Raw genomic sequence first — 20891 nt, 5'->3', positions numbered from 1 at the left:
CCAGCCTCTACCAGCAATCATATGGTCTTCCAGTGGTCCTTACATTGCGTTCATTTATTTGAAGAGTTAAGACATTCTTTAAAAGTCCGTGGTTCGAATCGTGGCACAACCCCCGGGGGGGACACTTCCATTGACGGTTGGATACTATGCATGACCACGGGGTTTCGAAAAGCACCCTTAACAAGTATTTTCCATGTTCTGAAAATGCACCCCTTAACAGGTATTGGCGTGTGAAACCACACCCTTCACAAGTATTGGAAACAGAACGGCACCCTTGGCAAGAATTCCCTGAAATGAACCCCTAAACAAGTACGATATATATTGTTATGTCACGGACGTGATCACAGACGGCTTTACCTTTACTTTCATTGGGTTTAGTACCACACCACACACCTTGCTCAAATCGGACACTAAACTTGAAGTGTTGGGGCAAAAGTACATTCTTCATGAAGTATTTTTAGTTTTTTTATACCCTCGCAAATTGGACTGTAAACACGTAGTTTTTCTATATAGCGAAATAAAAACATTTTATCATTATTTTAGTGTTTCTGACATGCACCCTTATTACGTTCCGTGCGTAACTTGCCCTATCTTGAAATATAATTATATCTCGCAATATTTTTTTGGTCACGCATGGGAGCATAACACACCCTTGAGCATGACATGCTATTTTAATTGCTCTTTTCTCACACATGAAATAAACGAGAATGCTTTAGATGATTATCTAGCCATGTATTATAGAATAAGAATAAGATAGCAAGATAAAGAGACGGAGTACAATTCATAGAGAAAATTAGTTCATAATGGTGGAGAAATAGTCCGGAGAAGGAGTTCAATGATGATTTAATAATGATAATAATAATCCGCTTTTATATAGCGCTTAATCCATCGGACGTGTCTAAGCGCTTTACAGATATATTATTACCCCGGTCATCGGTTCCAATCAGTCATTCCCGCACACAATGTGTGCACACCCTCCACTCCCTGGGGAGTATTTAATAATAGGGAATGAAAGGAAACAAAATGACGGGAAATTAAAGCCAAAGTAAACTTTCTTTTCACGTATGAAAGCATATAGGTATATTATCCGAAGATTCTGAAAGAAATATATGCAAAATAGACTTAAATACATTTCTTTCCCATCATTCAATTTTATTTTGACGTCCTTTTACGCAAAAAACACAATTCCATATCTCGTGCCTTTGTTTTGAATTTAATATTGTTTTGGACAAACCCTGCTGTTTATTAATTTATCAAGTCCTCCTTCCAAATCATACTATTGATTGCTTGTTAGAAAGAAGGGTTCCAACGTCATTATGACGTAGACGATCCTGTTGCCCTTCGCGACGATATTATGTGTGGTAGACAAGGAAAGGGACGGGGTTGTATCAAATTGTTCACTTGGTTGTAAAGATCAAATGACTATAGCGTTGAATAAGATTATCTTGTTTTATATCGTTGAAAATATCAAGGTGTTATTTTATCTCATTTATTTAGATATCGAGTTTTTGATAATAATCTATAATGCAAATAATAAGGAGCTTCACAATATTCAATTTTCTATGAAACACGATTGCAAGACTTTCATCAGACGTTTTAAAATCTCATCGATAATTGCACCGCTTCAGCTCACAAAAAGGGAAAACATTTTCTTTCCTGTAACTCCATAAACTCTGAGTGCTTTGTTACTTGATGATGTGAGATGGCGTATGTAAATATATTGTTTCCATTTCAAGAAGTTTGGGCCTTTTCAGTTTTAACGAATTTACCTCAACACTAATTTAAGAACATTTTTGGCTTGTCCGTACCCAGGTGCATAAGATCCCATACACCATAAAACGTGAAATATTGGATTCGATCTTGCAATTGCTTGTCGGGCAGCGAGTCTACCACAATGGCCTGTAGATAACCGTAATGCAACTATTGATAAAAATGGTAGAATTTACGTTTATCAGACAAAAACTAAATTATGCATATTCCTTTCTCTCTCCCTCTCTCTCTCTCTCTCTCTCCCCTCTCAAGACCGTTGGCGTTGATGAGGCAAGCCTTTTGGAGACCACCGTATCATTCTTCAGATCTTTCTCAAGCTCGACGTCGACAACACCCGACACACATCGCCGTGGAGGGCGCCATACAGGTATGTACTAGGTTACCACCAAGTGGTAACCACTGATCTCTCCCCTACCAGTGGGTACCACCATAGAGATAGATAATTAGTATACATCTCTATGTGTACCACCAAGTGGTAACCACTGATGTCGAAATTTTTGCACACTTGCTCACTGCTTTCTTCAATCGTTGCCTTATCATACTGCCCCCCTCATTTTTTTGGCTGATTTATATTTACTGATAAGTGTGCTACGAGTACTGAAGTCATTCAATTTGATTGGATGATAGTAATGAACTTGTTATAAAATTAGGTATTTGTTGTTATACAAAGTCTTCATGAAACGGGATCCTGATAAGCATTTTTCTATAGAGTGTATTTCGTCTTGCTATTTTTATTTAAAGGTGTTAATTTTGCCTTTCATTCTACCATGGTACCAACCGGTTTCCAACTTACCGTGATATATAGTCTCAAAGTATTTAATAGAACCTTCTAGATTCACATTATAATTTCTGTTTGGCGTTAGATATAGATGGGCGTTAGGAGATAATTTAGGAGTTTGGATGTTGTTATGAATTAGACAAGTTGTACGTACTAATGTAAATTTTGATGAATATTGAAGATAGTTTGACCTGAATCTCCATCCATCTCTCTGGAGGAGATAAAATGTTTGCTCATTATTTATCCCATTTTATGGCAAAATTTTAATCATTAAAGTAGACGGGCCCTTCATCTTCGGCATCGATCGCCATCTCAGTAATGTTAGCACTGGATGCATGTGCGAGCAGTCTCTACTCAAAGTAAACATCTTCTTACAGTAGAGGCATGGTTGAATGTTTGTACAGCCTATTCTCATTCTGTAGTGGTCTTTCAGCATGTCTTGTTTGACAACATGGTTAAGTGGAGTCGTAAGAGACCAGAGTTGATCGATCAACCTTGCCCGCGGGCACCCGGTGACGATGATGGCTCCTAGGACTTAGGCTCCCGATCGTAGGAGAAAGTGGAAAAGCTTTTGTTCAGAGAACGAACCAATATTTATGAACAATATGATAATTGCTGATACTGGCGAATGAGCCGATGCGTTACCCCGAAACCTCAACAAGTTTTTGCTCAAATTCCATACCAATTGATTTATTGCACCCATTAGATTTGCGAGATGTACAGACTCAATTTCCCTTGTCGTAATCTTTCTTTGTCAAAATAGTGCCTCACACTACGTTTCATACCAAAGAAATCCTTCTGATAAGATGGGAAGCATGCACCTTCCCTAATCTGTTTTTGAATGCTGGGGTGGCTTGGCCATGGTTGGGGATTCCTTCATTGTTGTGAATCTTCCTTTACATTGGACTTCGAGAAAGGTAGCTTCCCTCACAGATACCAGACTAGATGAGTGGAAGGTTGAACGTTGTGTAGGTCGATTCTTGTATGATCCGAAGATAATAGATGATATAATTCTTATCCAACTCTCATCTCTCTTTTGTTTCTTCAGATGTCAGCCACGCCGAGGAAGTGTCGTCACATGAGTCAGATCAAACTCAAGATGTGTCTCCTACCGATGCCATCTTAGCTGGTTTCCAGGACTGCATGGAAGAGACGATCCGATACTTAGTCGATGTTGAGGGTTTCTCTCCCGAAGACGAGGTCGTCGTCGGACTCACCGCCCATCTCTTGCAGATTCGTGCCAAACTGGACATTAATAACGACGCAACGGCATCGACCCCCTGGTCATCTGGACGTTCATCGGACGGACCAACTGAATGTGAAGCGACGACCAGCACACAAACATCACCTCAAGAAACCAATACCCCCTCCCTTGCCCTGTCAACAGAGTCCATCAATCCGCCATCTTTGCCAACTACGAGTAGGACATTACTGGGTGGGTCTGTAACCCGTGGGTTACCCCCTGCTCATTTAATGACACCATTGACTGTCGATACGAATCAGTACTATGCCCTGCCGTCTCCGTTGAACCGTACCGCTTTGGCTTGCGCCATGAAGCCATCCGAGCCTCTTTTAACGGTTGCCTCAACCCGACCGACTCACACCGTTCCGGCTCTGACATCCGCGGCTATTTCATCTGTCAGCGGTCATCCGCTAACCGCAACTGCACCCGCAGCGTATTCAAGGCACACCGCGGTAACATCGCAACAGCAACCTCCGGTTCAACCGCCACCACAGTACCAATCAGTTGTGTCAGCCAATGGATGTTTGATCCCTTGCGTTCAGGCGTCCACCTCTAATCAAAGACCGTATGGTTTCAACCTGAACTATGTTGCACCCTATGTAGTAGCATGGGTCAGACCTGTGCAGGAATAACAGTACATGTACATACATTGTTGGAAATGAGTGGGACTGTTCTATCTTGTAAATGTCACCAATTACTTTTTAACTCTTGTTATTGCACACACGTATTCTTTCCGAAATATGTGAATGCTTTTTGAAAATAAGGTTCATCTTTCCATACCATTCAATACTATTTGCACCTTGAAAGTTTTATTTTTCAGTTTTGGGCCAATTTTCCAATGTTCTATTTAAAAGTTTGTTTTAAATGTTGAATTATTATGTTGGAGTTTCAGTAATCTTTGGATTAGAATAGTGTGCATTTTCATGAAAACAATTTCTTTGAACACCCCCCCCCTCCTTTCACGGTGCGTCTTATAGACAAACAGTTATTCGTACTTCCTGGTTATTATGCAAATGAGAGAGGCATGACGTCACCCATTCACTATTTCTTGTATTTTATTAAATGAAATATCACGATCTTTCCATCATTATGATGTGAAAAAAAAATCGTTTGATCCCCTCTGAACCTGTGGAGTTACTGCAAACTTTTGCGATTCATAAAGACACTTTATTGTTGTCAGTCCTGCAAAACTTGAAATATTCGGCATTTCAAACAGTAAAACACAAAAAGAAATAGTGAGTGAGTGGCATCGTCACCTCTCACGTTTTACACTGAACATAAACGAAACTTTAAAATGTTATCAGTTTAAACATCTATATCCGATTCTGTTAAAATTGTTGTCACTTGTAACAGAATGATTGTCTGTAGAGTGATGACAAATGGCGCAATGTCTCTATAGATGTATCAGTGCTTCTGAGAGACTGGCACCGATGGCATAATTACAATAAAAAATGTTCTTATTGGAACAACTTTATATTTCATCGCCAATTAATATGAGTGCCAGTCACTGTATAAATGAACAAATATACCGAAACTATACTACCATTCTCTTCGCATTTCGCTACGATTAAGCACGACTATTGATTTCCTTGTTAAAGTGTTGAAATATTTTTGGTTGTCTATTGGGCGGTTTGGTTTACACAAACGTGTAATAAATAGTTTTGTCATCAAGTCTTATCAGTGAAATTGATGTCATACCTGCACGTGTTGCCTCATACTGGATGATTATTTTTTGCTGATCTGTACTGTCGTTATCCTGTTAGGTGACAACTATACTGTTTAATTTGAGTGTGTAAGGTCATTGTTGGGGTTTCCTGTTTTCATCAGATAAATACAATAAATTGTGATCAAAATATAATTATGATTTTAAAAAGAACTGATGCGTGTTAAAGTATTCACCATCATAATAATTTACAAATAATTATGAACTAGAGAAATTTAATTATGATGAGACTTATGAAGCCTCTATGAATGTCATGTTTCACAAACACTCCAGGTGTTTCTTTTTTTATTATTTATTTATTCTGTTTTCTTCTTTGCAACTGATAACGTATACCTTAATGTATTCAAATTTCCGATGACTTGAGAGAAAAGACGTAAAAAGAAGGTTGAATTGTTGAAATTTCAAAAAAAAATCCCAATACCTCCCATTCCTTTAACTTTTATTGAATACTAATTGCAAATCGAAAAGGAATGAAGGACCTGAACATAATTCTTTGTAATTGAGTTACGATGTTGTTCATTTGCTTTCCAATTATTTTGATTAGCTCTTGTTATTTTTTTTAAATGCATTATTCCCACAACGTTCTCCCACCCCCATCTCCCCCCCCCCCCCTCTCTCCCTCTCTCTCTTTCTCTCGCTTCTCTCTGCCATTCATTCTCCCTATGTCTTTAAATTCTAAACCAAATCTATTGATTTTAGATGACAATACAAATCATTCTGCCTTTGCGGTTGTCATGTAATAAAACATTCCATTTCATACATGTATATTATATGCGTTCGACATGACAATGAATGTATTGGTTGTGGGGTTGTTTTTGTCTTGTATTATTTTGTACATGATGAACATGTAAATATGTAAAAGGACCTTATTAAAAAAAAAATAATTCGCAAACAAACTATCACAATGAGTTGTATGTAGTAATAATTGATTCAGCCGTGTTTTTTTAAGCTAGGGTTTCATCAAAACCGAATTCTCCCGAAGAAACTCGAACCGATTTTGCCGGAATACGACCTGATTCGGTTGATTCGAGTGTTCCCGAATCCCTTCCGAATTTTCTCGCATTCGTGAAGGAGAACAGAATAATCTCGAACCCACCCGAACACGTGTATTCGGATGAATTCACAGCTGATTCGGTTCTGGTCTAACCGTAGCTTTATTCGGGAGAGTTCGGTTTTGGTGTCACCCTAGCTTTATTGGGTGACAAGTTTGGCGTTTTTATATCAGCAGAGTCACTGAAGGGACGGAGAAGACAAAGTATTTGGAAAAAAAAACATTGATAAACTGCATTTCATTACTATTACCCTATTCATGACGAAGAATGAGCCCAATGTTATGGTATTAGTACAAAAGTTGAATTGATGTAAGAGATTTCCAAATAATATTAACAATATTATTGACTATATGACTTGGTTTTGCGGTAGGGATATAAGTAAAGTTGATATTTTATCGTACAGGGGTTAAAATGCTTCCAGAAACAAGGAGGGAGAGAGAGTGAGCGAGAGAGAGAGAGAGAGACAGTATGTTGGAGGAACGTATATCAGGTAATAGATTAAAAACAAATCCAATCTTCGATTTGTCTTGAGATATAGCCAGCAAGTTTATATCAATCACACTTTGAGTTTGATTTGTATCTTTTGGAACTCTTAGTAAAATGGGGCCAGTAGTTGTAATTTACGTTGACAAAGTATGAATTTATTAGTCGTACCTCCAATATAAAAAATAATAAAATGGCGAACGTTCATGTGCTCATGCAGCCCCTGTTTTATGGAATAAAAATCCTAATTCCCTGAAAACAATCAATTCAGTTAACAAATTCAAAACAGCTCTTAAAACATATGTATTTAAATTGTGCCTAGCGTCAACAAAATGAACTCACCAACACTTCTCTTCCTCTCCTTTGTTTTCTCAAGCGCACAAGAGACATTTGTTATGTGTAATTATGCGCTATATAAAAACTGATCATTAATATTATTATGTCATATTCAGTAACCATGGTAATATTTAAACCTAAATTAAAAAAAGGGAATGCATGTATACGAGTTTTTGTATGAGAGCGGATTCGGTACATGTAGTCTACGTCAATTGTTCTTTTCTCAGTATATCAAGTGAATAAAACAATCTTTTTGAAGTGCATCGGCAAAGTTGGAACGGGGGCTTTGGGGCAAGGGCCCGGGGCGCATTACAGGCACGCTGGGGAGGCGCAAAGGGAAGCAAATAAGAGAGAGAGATATATATATATATAATAAAGAAACATATCTTAGAATCGAATAATTTTTCACCCCTATCGTAGGTCTGAAACTTTCTTTTTCTATAGACGTCATCGACGTCCAGTGTTTGCTGCATTTGAAGAAAATATCTCTGACTAATTTGAAAGAAATAATGTAACATCCAATGGCAGCAGATTGACGGGGAGCAGAGAAAAAGACAAAGAAAGAAAGAAAATTAATGAATTCGGAAGATGTTGCACCACGAGCCCCCAATAAGAGCAAATGACAAACGATGACGATTTTATTTTTTGTTTACCTTAAAATGCGCTATTAGATTAGAATAAAATTAAATGCCTTTCAAGAAGGGTGTTCAGATACACAAGCAAAAAGGGACCGTGGTTTTGTATGGAAGCACGTCGATCTAGCACTGCAAAGCGGCTGCCGGTCTCACCATTTGGGCAAAACAATTTTTTGGAGGATTTCCGTTTCTGGTTCCCACGGTTTCGAACAATAGATATGAATTTTGTTTTTAAGGGCTTGTAATATGTAAGTTTTATTCTTATTTTTATTTCATTTATTTTCATTTCAACATGGCAACATATTCAGCAAAAGCTGTGTCTACAAAAAATTATGAAACCTCTCGTGATACAGTCATCAATGACCCGGGTGCTGAATTTAGAATAGCGCCATCTCCCGGTCTTGATATTGCAAGCATAAGAAAAAATCATGTCCACGTCGTTTGTCTTGAAAATAACTGAGTTCTGAATTCCAAATTGCGGTGTGTGTTCGCAAGACAATGATACGCACATTTTCGGGTGGTATAATTCATGAATGGTCACCTAATATCATTCCTCTGTTCCTTATTCCAACATTCCAACTTACTGTGAGTGAATGGAAGATTTCCTTACAATAAAACCCCTACAAATTAAAAATATGTGTAATTAACACAGAAAGAATGACATTTAGCCCCTTTTCCCGGGGGGCCACTTACATTGACGAGTGGATACCACGCGCGACCAAAACAAAAACACGTAGAAAGGATGTCTTTTTTCAAGATAGGGCACGTTACGTACGTAACGTGATAAGGGTGTCAAAAACACAAAAATAATGAAAAAAGGGTATCTATTTCGCTAGGAAAGTTACGTGTTTAGGGTCAAATTTGCGGAGATGATAAAACAAAATTAAAATGTTTTAAGGATGTCATTTTGCCCCAACACTACGTGTTTAGAGTCCGATTTGCACGAGGTGTGGAAGGTGGGGTTGTACTAAACCAAATGATGTGTATTAAAGCCTGTGTATAGCTTTGGTAAAGGGTCAATAATGTGATTGATAATCGAATATCATCTAATATGACAGTCTTACTGAAGCGTAGAAACCGTTAAGATATTTTTCCAACTGCACTTCTCTGAGAAAATTTCAAATATTCAAATCTTGGATATATAGCGCCCTCTCTCGGCGATGCTTGTTTTAAATTAAAAAAATGGGCATTCAAGCACTTATCTTATAAATTTACTGATTAGATATCCAAAAGTTACAGACAAAGAACATATCTTGAAAGTTTCAGCCCATTCCATGATTTGGAATAGGATTTAATTGAAAGACAAAAACACACAGATATTTTAATTTGATCGGGTGACCCGATCAAGTTAAATTTCCATGTAAAATCGCAAAATTTATCCTGTAAAACACATTTTCATTTCATATCCTCCACATCATAACTGTTATAGGGCATATCCATTCATATTAGCTAGCAATGAATCGGAATAGTGATAGGTGCATTTTGGTGGATTTACCAAAACTATACACAAGCTTTAAAAGGTAAAACCAACGACCGAAGGACCCGTGACAAAATATTCCTGTACTTGTTTAGGGGTTCAGGGAATACTTGCCAAGAGTATCGTTTTGTTTCCAATAATTGTTAAGGGTAGGGTTTCACACGCCAATACGCGTTAAGGGGTGCATTTTCAGAATATGGAAAATACGTGTTTAGGGTGCTTTTCGAGACCCCATGGTCGCGCATGGTATCCACTCGTCAATGGAAGTGGCCCCCCACCCCGGGCCCCTTTTCTTATCTTTTTCCTCTCATACCTTTTCTCTCTCTCTTACCTTTTCTCTCTCTCTTTCTCTCTCCCTCTTTGTCCCCCTCCCTTTCCCCTTTCTTATTTAAACCTCAACGGCTGTGAGCCTGTGACATATTTACTGATGGAAATTTATATTAAAAAAATAGCTGAGCTCACAAAATCGCAGTGGTTTTCCCAAAAAACTTGTTACATTCATTTATTACTTTTCTGTAGGAAAAGATTTCATTTTTTAATCTTCTTTAACAAAGCCCTGCTTTAAAAATAAATTCAAGAGGTGTTGATATTAAGGTGGACAGGTGTAGTGAAGTGGAGTGTCGGAAAATCGGACCCGTGGACGAGTAAATATATATTTTTTCAAACGTTTCCATATTCCCTAAAATATGTTGGCATTGCATTATCATAGGTGCACTAATGTCCTTGGTAAGGCATTTATTGTCCCTCGGAGAGGACTCAGTCGGTCCCCAGGCTGGTCACGTTTTCTTAAAGCAATCAGGTAAAAATCATTACCAGATGATAGTCACAGACAACACTGCAAATAAACAAAAATAAGAAGATTGACAGAATAAGACGAACGTTAGTCAACGTACAGTGGGATAAAATTCCTTTTAAATTAAAAAATGAAAGAGAAAAGTTCTGCAGAGTTTCGAGATCACCTATACATTAATTTTACACTGTGTAAAATACAGAAAATTTGAATATTAGGTATGAAATCTACCAAATTTCCTTTTAAATAACCTGTTCTGTTAAATTGCAGAAAATGTCATATAATAGCTAATAAAATAATTCTTTTTTTTCAACGCTGACCCAAAATTTGCTTTAAAGAATAACAGGAATTGACAGAAAAAATGACACAGCACAAGTTTTGACAGCTTTCTTTTTCTTATCGATTAATTTTGTAATTTTTTAGGGTCCAAAATGGACATTACACAAATGTTAAATGTTTACGCCAAAGGTGGTAACTTTGGTTTAAAAAATTTATACATTTTTGCAATGCCGATACTAAATTCAACTGTGGTCTTGGAATTCTTTCGATAAGATAATTTTTGCGACATGCAGTTATAAACTGAATATCGCAGAAGCTTGAATTTGAAATCGAAATGCTAGAAAATATAACACATGAACATTTACTCAAATTAGTACTCTATTACTCGAAAAAAGAGTTTATTTTCAAGTCGTCTTATGCCAACTCGTCTACTATCATTTGGTCTACCAACGGTTCGTCCACTATCTACATGGTCTAATTTCCAATTCGTCCACTCACCATTTCGTCTAATAACCAGTTGGTCCTATAGCCATTCATGCGATATGTCTTTTGGTCTAATTCGGCCGAGTCATACCAAAGACTTAATAAAAATGGGACCTTCTGCCTTCTTGCTAGGCGCTCAGCATTTAGATTGGAGAAGGGTAATAATAACATGTTATGTTATGCAGGGCCCGCTGGTAGAGCAGTTTCCTAACTGAAGTGGCTACCCTGGGTAAATAAAACATCATTATTATTATTATTAATTGGACTAAGTGTTAATTGTGCAAAATGAATGAAAATGAAATGGATAATTAGACCAACTGGTTATGAGACGAAATGATCATAGACGAAATGGTGATTAGACGAAGTGACGATTGGACCAAATGGTTGTTAGACGAAATATTAATGGACGGAATGATATTAGACTAAATGAAAGTAAACCATTTGGTGAGTGGACGAGTTGGCAGCAGGCGAATTGGCAATTTACTTAAAAAAAACAAAAAACCCAAGTGCACACCTAGTTACCAATAGTGCATTTAGCATTCCATTTTTTGAAAGCAGGATAAAAGAGCATTGTAGATTAAATACCTTGCTTACGGGCATTGGTGCCGCGGCCGGGGATCGAACCCCGGACTTTCCATGTGTAGCCAGGCGCCTTAGACCACTCGGCCACGGCACCTCCACAAAACTCTATAGCGCCATCCGCGGCAAAGTTGATCGTTACTATCGTCCGCTTTTATTTTTGGTTTCAAAACACTTTTAGACAATTAAAACCTCACCAATAGTAAAATGGGAAAACAATGTAAAAAATGGGTTTCGCCTTGAATAATGCATCTATGATTTCCTACAAGTTCATATTTCACTGTCAATTAATGATCCCTCAAAATCCACTCCGTTGCTAACAGGACCTAAACCACGCAGCCTTGAAAAAAACTTTGTATGAGGCATAACAAAACACAGCGCGTGGTGCGGCCGACCGTGCAGCGTCGTAGCGCTCGCAGCAACCGTACTGTTCGCATCCGACGACCACCACCAGTGAGTGTGCTAACGACCCACTTGCTCATCAAATCCTCTTAATTTGGACTCAGAACCAGCTCTGAGCATGTCTGTCTTCACATAATTCTGGCACCCAACCGAACACAATTGGAGCATGCTTTATTGAAGGATATTCTGCTGATCAAGACAAGAGCGTTGTGATTTCTCCAGCAAAACAGTCTAGGAATTACTTTTTCCGTCTCGCTGTCAGCGTGACGGAGGTGTTCTTTAACTTCTTTTACCCCCGTAGCTTCGGCTGAATTCACGGTGACCGTTACCATTGTTTTTCTAGTATTAAGCCGCACGTGAGAATTTATAAGTAACGTTCATCTTTATTAACAGTTTGGAAAGAGCTGTTCTCACTTTCGGAAGTTTCAGATTTTCTTTGATTATTGGATGATGGCTGATGGAGGGGGTGTTCCTCTTGATATCAAGGTCCCCATTGGAAGAAGAAAAAAGAAAAAGGTGAGTGTGTACCCCCCCTCAGACTTTGGGCAGGTGGTGGTTGGTGGTATGTGGTGGTGGTAGTAGAGGGTGCAGGGTGGTAGAGGGTGGGAGGACAGTTTGCTCTTAATTTTCACTGTGAAAGTGCTGTGGTAAGTGATCAAAGGCACCTGACTAGACATGGAAAAGTCGGGGTTTGATACCCGGTCACGGCACCTATGCCCTGTGGCATGGCATTTAATCAACTATGCTCTATTATTCTACGCTAAAATTAATGGAAATGCTATAAGTATGTGTACAAGCAGTGTGTGTACACAGTGTATAATTATGTTTGGAAAAATTGGGTTCAAATAAATGAACATAAAGAAATTACCCTTTTCTACAGAGTGTGCCTACATCGAATGTATAATGATCAAAGTCAGAGATGATTTTTTTTCAGGTTCAATTGATGACCATGTAACTTTTCTCTAATGTCATTCTATATACCAGGTTTTCAGGCATTGAACTATATATATAGCTAAGATGAAAACTTACTTGTTGAAATAATAAAATAAGCCATCAGTTTCTACCATTTTCACATATCACTCTTCTTCAATTCGGATTACAATCATGTAGGCCTATATTAAATGTAATCTTGTTTTAGTTTTGACATCTCATCTAAGAAAATGAGTTACCATAGATTATATTGAACTAAACAATTTATGTTTTTATGCACATAACATTCAGTTCTATATCATCTTGTTTAAGTAACTAAATAAGGATAACAGTTTGAAAAAAAAACATGCAATTTTACTCTGCAAAACTCAATTATACATAATAGTTTTCTTGTTCTTCCAAATTCCCTCTGTTCTGTTTCTTATGAAGAAAAGCCTGAGATAATTTGATTGTTTGTTATCAATGAGCCGTCAGCCATGTACTCTCTGCTATTGGCCATGTAGGTGAATTCATTTTTCGTCTATTGTCAGAAAGAAAAAGACAGAGAGAGAGAAGTTGGCGGAGTACAGCAAGTCTGCATATGCAGACTTAACCCAAGACAAGACGAGACAAGAGAGAGAGATGGAGGAAAGAAGTGGGGTGGGGTTCTGGTTGAGATACAGAGGGGGAGGGAGGGGGGGGGGGGAAGGGATGAAAGAACAACCAATATAGATATTACACCTGCTAAATTAACCAGGTCTACTTATAACCACCAAGATTTTTGTTGTGAATTTTGTTTGAATTGGAAAACATTTTGAGCATCTCCGCAGAGTTAAAGTGATTTAAATTCTTTGGCTATAAAACAAGGAAGTCAACAGGACATGATTGTATGTAGGTCTACAGGGAATTTGCTTATGAAATATCTTGCAGACTGTCAACGCGCACACCCTTGATATTTACAGAGAATGAAATTATGTACATTGTACAGATATGTACTTTGATAAGTTGTGAGCAAAGTTCATCAGATATTTCAAGCAGTTATGATATTAATTTAGTTCAATTTGGATACTGGTTTGCAAGTTCCACGAACGTTGGTCATTATTGGACAACACAAGGTGTGACGGTATAGAGACTGGTTACAAAGTAGATGAGTAACATGGTAAGATGTTTTGTAAGATTCTATGTTTGTGTTGATTCATAGTAGAGGGATCTACACACCATGTGGTAGCTATGTTTATACAGTTATAAATGGGTGCGCCCATGCAGGGGAAGAGCCGCTATTGTTGGGTTGCTTATTGTATGGTGCTGTATTTTGGGTTAATGCTATTGAATGTTAAGAGCGTGGGGTAGAGGCTTGGCCTTTCTTTACAGGGTTATTCAATATGTCTGCAAGTGTTAAGGTGAGAGTATAGATGTGTTTCATGTTAAGGTGTTAATAGTTTGCTTCTAAATGATAACATCTGTGCATTGCAGTATGTGTTGTCCATGGGAAGATTGCGAACGTTTTGAAGAATACTCGCTTTTCTCTGTGAAAATAAACGATATGTCAAGCTCAGAATGAAATGAAATTTATTGTGGATGAATTCTCTGTGGCTGGCACTATTTCTCCGTGATACCCTCCATGGGTTGAACATCCTTGAGAAATTGCCCGAGGGTCAAGTTCACTTTCAGACCCCGCTGACATCAAATTTTGATCTGAAGAATTTATGACCTCTTTAGGAATCTTGGTTTTTATTTGAAATGAAAGGCCAATGAGTCCCTGGATGGAGAATTGTTTTTTTTTCTGTCTGAGTCTAACCAACCACCTGTATTGGTGTGTGATTTATGCCAATTATGATTTATTCATTGGTTTTTCTCTTGAACTACATTGAGTTCATTGTGACAAAGACACGTATATACTACATAAATGTATGTTATATTCTAGTCTAGTGATCTGTCTACTCACTGTACTGGTGTACGTCTTGTAGCATTTTGTGTAGACGTGAGTGGGTAGTCTGCATGTAGTTAAGAGATTAAAATATTTTTATTGTTTAAAAAAATATTTTTTGTTAAAATGATTACCGTAGATCCTTGCAAAAATGGAAGTGTATTAAAGTTGACAAAATTAATGTGGATACACGTACATGTATATGGGAGAAATTTTGCAAGAGATAATTGCCGAATGCCTCCTCCCCCCCATGAAGAATATTTTGCATTATTATTTTTTCTTGTATTTCCTTGAAGATGGAGGACTTGAATGAGATTGATTTCAAAGAGTGGCCTAGAATCAAGATTTAGCAAACTGGGTTAGACTGCTCCCATTTGGTAATATAGCTAATAGGTCAAGGCTTGAAAATACTGTCAGGACTCTGAAAGAATGAGGTAGCCTACCATCCATGTTTCTTTGAAAAAAAATAGTGAGGAAGCAGTGCACTGACTAATGTGATATGAATAGATAAACACCAAAAAAAAACTGTTAAGACTTATGACAATACTAATCAATATTTTTTAATTTCATAGGAGGGCCTGTTTCAAAATTGGTAACCATCATGCTTATTTTTGAAAATTGTTTTTAAACAATGTTTTCTCATTTTTTATTGATGATTCATATCTCCTCTTTCATGAAGTATAAGTATCCATTCAATTTTTACAACTTTTCTTGAATTTTTCGCAAATTTTATAACGTGATGCAAATTTGAAAGCATGTCGGACGGAATTCTTTCTCTGAAATTAAATGGTCCTAGGTAACACTTAATATCTTTGTTTTGAAACTGCATGTTTATAAATATTAACATATATATCAATCATCCTTTTTATACATTAACTGGAATCATATATGTAGAAATGAATGATTCCTGCAATTTTAGAAAAGGTAACTCAAAATTTTCTGTCCGACATGCAAAAAATTTCCAAGAAGTTTTCCCTCAGAAAAACCATTGACAATTTTATAGATTTTTCCCAGCCAAGTATCAATGAATTGATTGTAGTCTTAGAATGAATGATGATTTTTAAAATTTACCTGCACCTAAGTAGGAAAAAATAAGGATAACTTTTTTTTCCATCCGACATGAAAGTGGCATGTCGGACGGAATCTATTGAGATAGCACAGATTACACTTCTGTTCTGCAGCTTTCAGTGTACAATAACCTCATATATTACAGTTCAGTTTCTGGACACACACAATACACAAACTTACACACAATTAAACAGTACTTAGGTATGGTATTTTCCTGCAATCTGATTGGTCAGAAGTGATGTACACTTTCAATATGTAAAGCACATGGCTTGGGACCTTCCTCTTGCTTTCACCTTTCCAGTACTTGTGTTTTACTGGCCAAGGTAGTGTCCTGTTTTACTGTAGAAAACTAACATTATGTATTGCTTTAAGCATTTTCTAAATGAATAGTAAGAAGTTTAAAACTCAGAGATGCATATGGGATACAAAATTTGCCCAAAATATAGCTGAAGAAAATGATAATCTACTTCATAAGATGCTCATGTTTTTGGATTGGGGAAGGGAGGACTCTGTGCACTTTAGCAACTCAGTGCATGGGCTATAGCCTATGCACAAATCTATCAAGTGTCTTGTGGAAAGTTAAAATAATACTTGACTGCAATATTGTCTGCTTGTTTTACAATTCAATATGAGAGTGCACTGTTTTACATCTGAATTTGTGAATGATAATAATAATAGGGTAAATAATAATGATAAAAATGATAAAAATAATTTTTCATAATACCTGAAATCAATTTTTGTTTCTCAATTTTTATGAAACTGTATCCCACAATTTGTTATAACATCCTAAAAATAAACAGTGAAAAAAGAAAAAAATTCTGGATGTGTGCAAAGAACTTAAAACTTATTTAATTTACCATCCTGATGAATTTATTTCGCGAAAAAGCTATCGTGTTTTGGTTGTGATTTTCAGTGTCCTTGAAGTTGCAAGAATGTCGGAGCGTTCAAAAAATGCAATTAGATGCAAAAAGTGGCGTGACTCCCTTGATGCTCAAGATCGAAAAGAAAAAGACAGAAATAGAAAACGTCAAGAAAGACAAAAACTTAAACAAAACAAGGAAAAATATGAGTCTGCTCTTCTGAAAGACAAGTGTCGTAAGAGAATGAAAGCAAGAAATGCTTCCTTGTCTTCTATCTCAACTAGTCATCAGTCTGCAACTTCTGATCCCACTTCTAACTCGTCTGCTTCCACTGCCATCCATGCTCCAATCATTATATCATCTTATTAACTTGTGGTACAGTTTTAATTACAGAAAAAGAAATGTATAATTGAATTGCAAAAATATTATGTTAATACACAATGATGGGTAATGAAAAAAGATTGCTCAGAAAGTTAATGTGCATGTATTTGGATTTGTTCCCTTTTTTTGTAAATAGTTCATATGAGAATAAGAACTTTTCTGCCTACGAATTTTGGCAGATAATGTTGGCTTTATTTCCAAATTTTGTTGCGAGATAATTTACACCTTGGTATTTCTTGGTGGATGTATGTGCATAAGAAAAACATGCATGTGATTATCTGGTTTCACCGAATGATTTATCTTGAAAAGTGTATTTACAAGAGTAAAATGTCTAATTTCTGATATTAAAGCTGTCAAACTTGAGTGAAAGTTTGCACCACTTTCTGTGAGGTCTTATGCAATCATTTTCTTTTGAATTGCATTGTTATTCAACTTTGACGGGAAGACTGTTTATTGTTCATTGTTCACCAAAAATACTATTGCGATTTGAAAGTCTCATAATTCATGAAATTAGAAAAAAATTGGGGTGATACGATATGCTGTAATTCTGGTAATTTCATTACTGAGAAATAATGAATCGTACAAAAATTTTACTGAACAGCTAAGTGCATTTTGACTGTGTGCTATTAATCATGTCGGACGGAACCTAGCATGTCGGACGGAATTTCATCAATGTTCCTATGGTAACAAAGTTATAAATAGATGTCAGATCTTTTTAACTATGAAAAACATTAGTACCCATGATGACCTTTCTACAAAAGGCAAGGAATTAATGATTTGGGCAAATTGCTAAAAAAGTAACATTTTCATTCCGTCCGACATGATTGGTTCCGTCCGACATGATGTGTTTTTGAATAGTTCCTGTTGCCATGACAACAATCCTTGAATAAAGATTTTTTTGAGAATTTAATGTTTGGTTGTTCTTCTGTTTATTTGACTGTGAATTGCTCACTTATCACTTAAACTTTCGATAGAATAATAACTTGAATAAGAAAAGTCAAGGGTCCTCATTTCTATCGATTCCGTCCGACATGGTCAGTTTTTGCCCTTTTACAGACAAATTTTGAAAAGATACTTGGGAAGTTACTTATACATGATGAAAGTCATGTAAGCTCTCCATGTCCCTGTACAGAAGTCTAAAGAAAACTACCTCTAACAAAAATGACAGCTTCTTTTGCTATCAAATTCCGTCCGACATGATTACGACAATTTTGAAACAGGCCCAGGATAATTTTAATTGCTATTAAAGTCCTTCCATCAGTTTACTCTTGTAATAGGCTTTTTACACAGGATTTTCTTAACCCCGGACTATCGCTAACCCCGTACTATCCTTAACCCCGTACTATTTATTTTCCTTTTCACACATGCCAAATTGTTTTTGCTAACCCCGGATAAGGAATGCTTGCTTTTTACACACGAAACTCGTTAACCCCGGACTATTGGTAGCTCATGAATATTCACGAGCGCACTGAGGGGTCATTCGGGTCATATCCAAAATCGCTGACTTCTGGCGCGCGCTTTTTTTTCATCGCCGTGATCGCTGTTCATGAATATTCATTATACTTACCTCTGATTGGACAACAGGGCCGGCTCTGTTGCGGGGCATGAATGGGAGCGCTTAGCCCACTTTCGTTTTACACATGCGATCTTAACCCCGTACTATTGCTCTTAGCACCGCAATTGGTGGGATAACCCTGCTTTTTTGCAGGGCCAAATAATCCCGTACTATAGGTGGGGTTAGCCCACTTTGCAAAAACGCTGTGTAAAACGAAAGTGGGCTAAGCTTAACCCCGTACTATAGGTGGGGCTAAATTGCCATTTAGCCCCACCAATAGTACGGGGTTAAGGAAATTTTAGCCTGTCTAAAAAGGGTATAATTTTATACACATGCCCTTCATTGTCCTTTTTCTAAAAATATTGGTTTGGTTAGCTGAAATTAATTGATTTACTTCAGTTCTTTTTGTAAATGAGATTATTTGGTGAGTCAATCTTATCAGAGACTTTTTGACTGTCACACTGTTATCTTTACCATCAGTCTAATTGTAATGCTAAGTCATTATTTGATGGCTTTGTTTAAAGACTTCTGCTTTTGAGGCATGTTTAACTGTTATAAGCCGCTATTCAGCAAACAAGAACAGCTTGCTCAGACACTATGACAAACAATACAATCTAATTGTTTGCATACAAATCCAGTGCACCAGATTGAATCAAAGACATAATAGGGAACATTGATGTTGAATGAAAAGGGCAAAGGGCTTCTGTTGTTGTCAGTGCATGAAGTACCAAGTGAGATGGAGAGGCTTTATAAAGGGGGTATCTCACTGGGCTTGAAACTAGTTCGCGACTAGTTCGCGACTACAAATTTTGCTAGTTGCAGAGACGTCTCCGCGACATTCTCTGAGACGTCTCATGAAAATTACAGAGTCTCCGAGGAGTCGCAAGAAGATTAAACATGTTTAATATTTTTGGAGACTGTTTCTAGTCTCCGCGACGTCTCCGAGAAGTCTCCATCAGTTGCTGCGACGTCTCAGAGACTAATGATATCCGCGACTGCTGAGACGTCGCCGCGATGTCTCTGCGATGTCTCAGAGACGTCTCAGAGACATCGCAAAGACCTGCTGGAGACCAAAAAAAATTATAATACATTGCGGAGACGTCTCCGCGACACTTCTTCACACTGTTTGACCCACTTCAGAAACCACGTGACTGAACGCGTGCTGATATCCCTCCTCCTGCTCCAAGTCAGGTGTATGATCTTTCAAACGTTCCATCGAGACGTCTCCTTGGTGAGAGCGCAAGCCATTTTTGTCTCCGAGACGTCTCCGCGACTGCAGCGACTGATAAGTTGGAGACTGTCGCGGCGACGTCTCCGTTGGTGAGATAGGGCCTTAAGGGATTAATTTGGACAAATTATGGAATGAAATTCATGTCACAGATTATATACACATTGTGAAGAGAGTTGAATTTATTAAAAAATATTTTATATGAAGTTAATGTGATTGTGTGCTTAGATTAATCAACATTGCTATTAGTCATTAGGAGAGAAGGTGAATTCAAGAAAGAATATTGAAATTGCAAAGCACATTTATTGTGTAATTTGCAGTATAGCATAATAGCCAGAGGCCCAGAGCTCTCCCTTTTTTACACATAATTTCCAAGAATAGAAATCATGATTCAGTTTCAAAGAATTTGAATATAGAAGTGTTACATAATGAGATATTTGTGGTTTGCATTAATTGTAAAATAATGTCATGAATACACTATAGCTCCATGCACCTACCAGCATGTAGGACATCACCACAATAATATAGGCTGTACTTTTAGTGGTGGTTGAAATGCACTCTTCCAGAAAGCTAAATTGAAATTTATAAATATATAATATATGTCCTGATGCAGGCTTTCATTATTAATCTTCCTCTCATCAAGAATACTTGAAAATTACTTATATGATGTCCAGACACTAAATGTCAAAAGTTTTGACAAATGATATAAAGTAATAAGATTTTTGTACAATGTTTTAGATAATAGTTATTCAAAAACCAAAACTAAAAGCAAAACTTTCTATTAAGTAGGGGATAATGCCCTGGGTACATTTTTTTTCATACTAGGGCAGACCATGACATGAAGAGGCTTTCAAAAGTACCCTCAGCTTTCCTCCCCATCAATTCACACTAATAATATTTGATGAGGACTGATACCAATTGACTCATCGTGTT

At 37.2% G+C, this 20891-nt stretch overlaps 1 protein-coding gene across 2 annotated transcripts in view; it reads left to right on the top strand.

Moving 5' to 3' along the window:
* LOC121413387 (hairy/enhancer-of-split related with YRPW motif protein 2-like) overlaps positions 1–5908 on the top strand; it is a 32112-nt gene extending 26204 nt beyond the window's left edge. For both annotated transcript variants that reach the window (XM_041606183.1, XM_041606184.1), the window contains 2 exons: positions 2023–2137; positions 3597–5908. In XM_041606183.1, coding sequence (XP_041462117.1) covers positions 2023–2137; positions 3597–4423 — 942 coding nt within the window. In that variant the 3' untranslated portion in view covers positions 4424–5908. The remainder of the gene's footprint in view (positions 1–2022; positions 2138–3596) is intronic.
* The last annotated feature ends 14983 nt before the right edge of the window (positions 5909–20891 follow it).

This window comes from Lytechinus variegatus, chromosome 4 (genome assembly GCF_018143015.1).
Source record: "Lytechinus variegatus isolate NC3 chromosome 4, Lvar_3.0, whole genome shotgun sequence".
Classification (NCBI taxonomy): Eukaryota; Metazoa; Echinodermata; class Echinoidea; order Temnopleuroida; family Toxopneustidae; genus Lytechinus; species Lytechinus variegatus.
The sequence above is the reverse complement of the archived record's forward strand: the minus strand, read 5'-3'. Positions and strand labels throughout refer to the sequence as shown.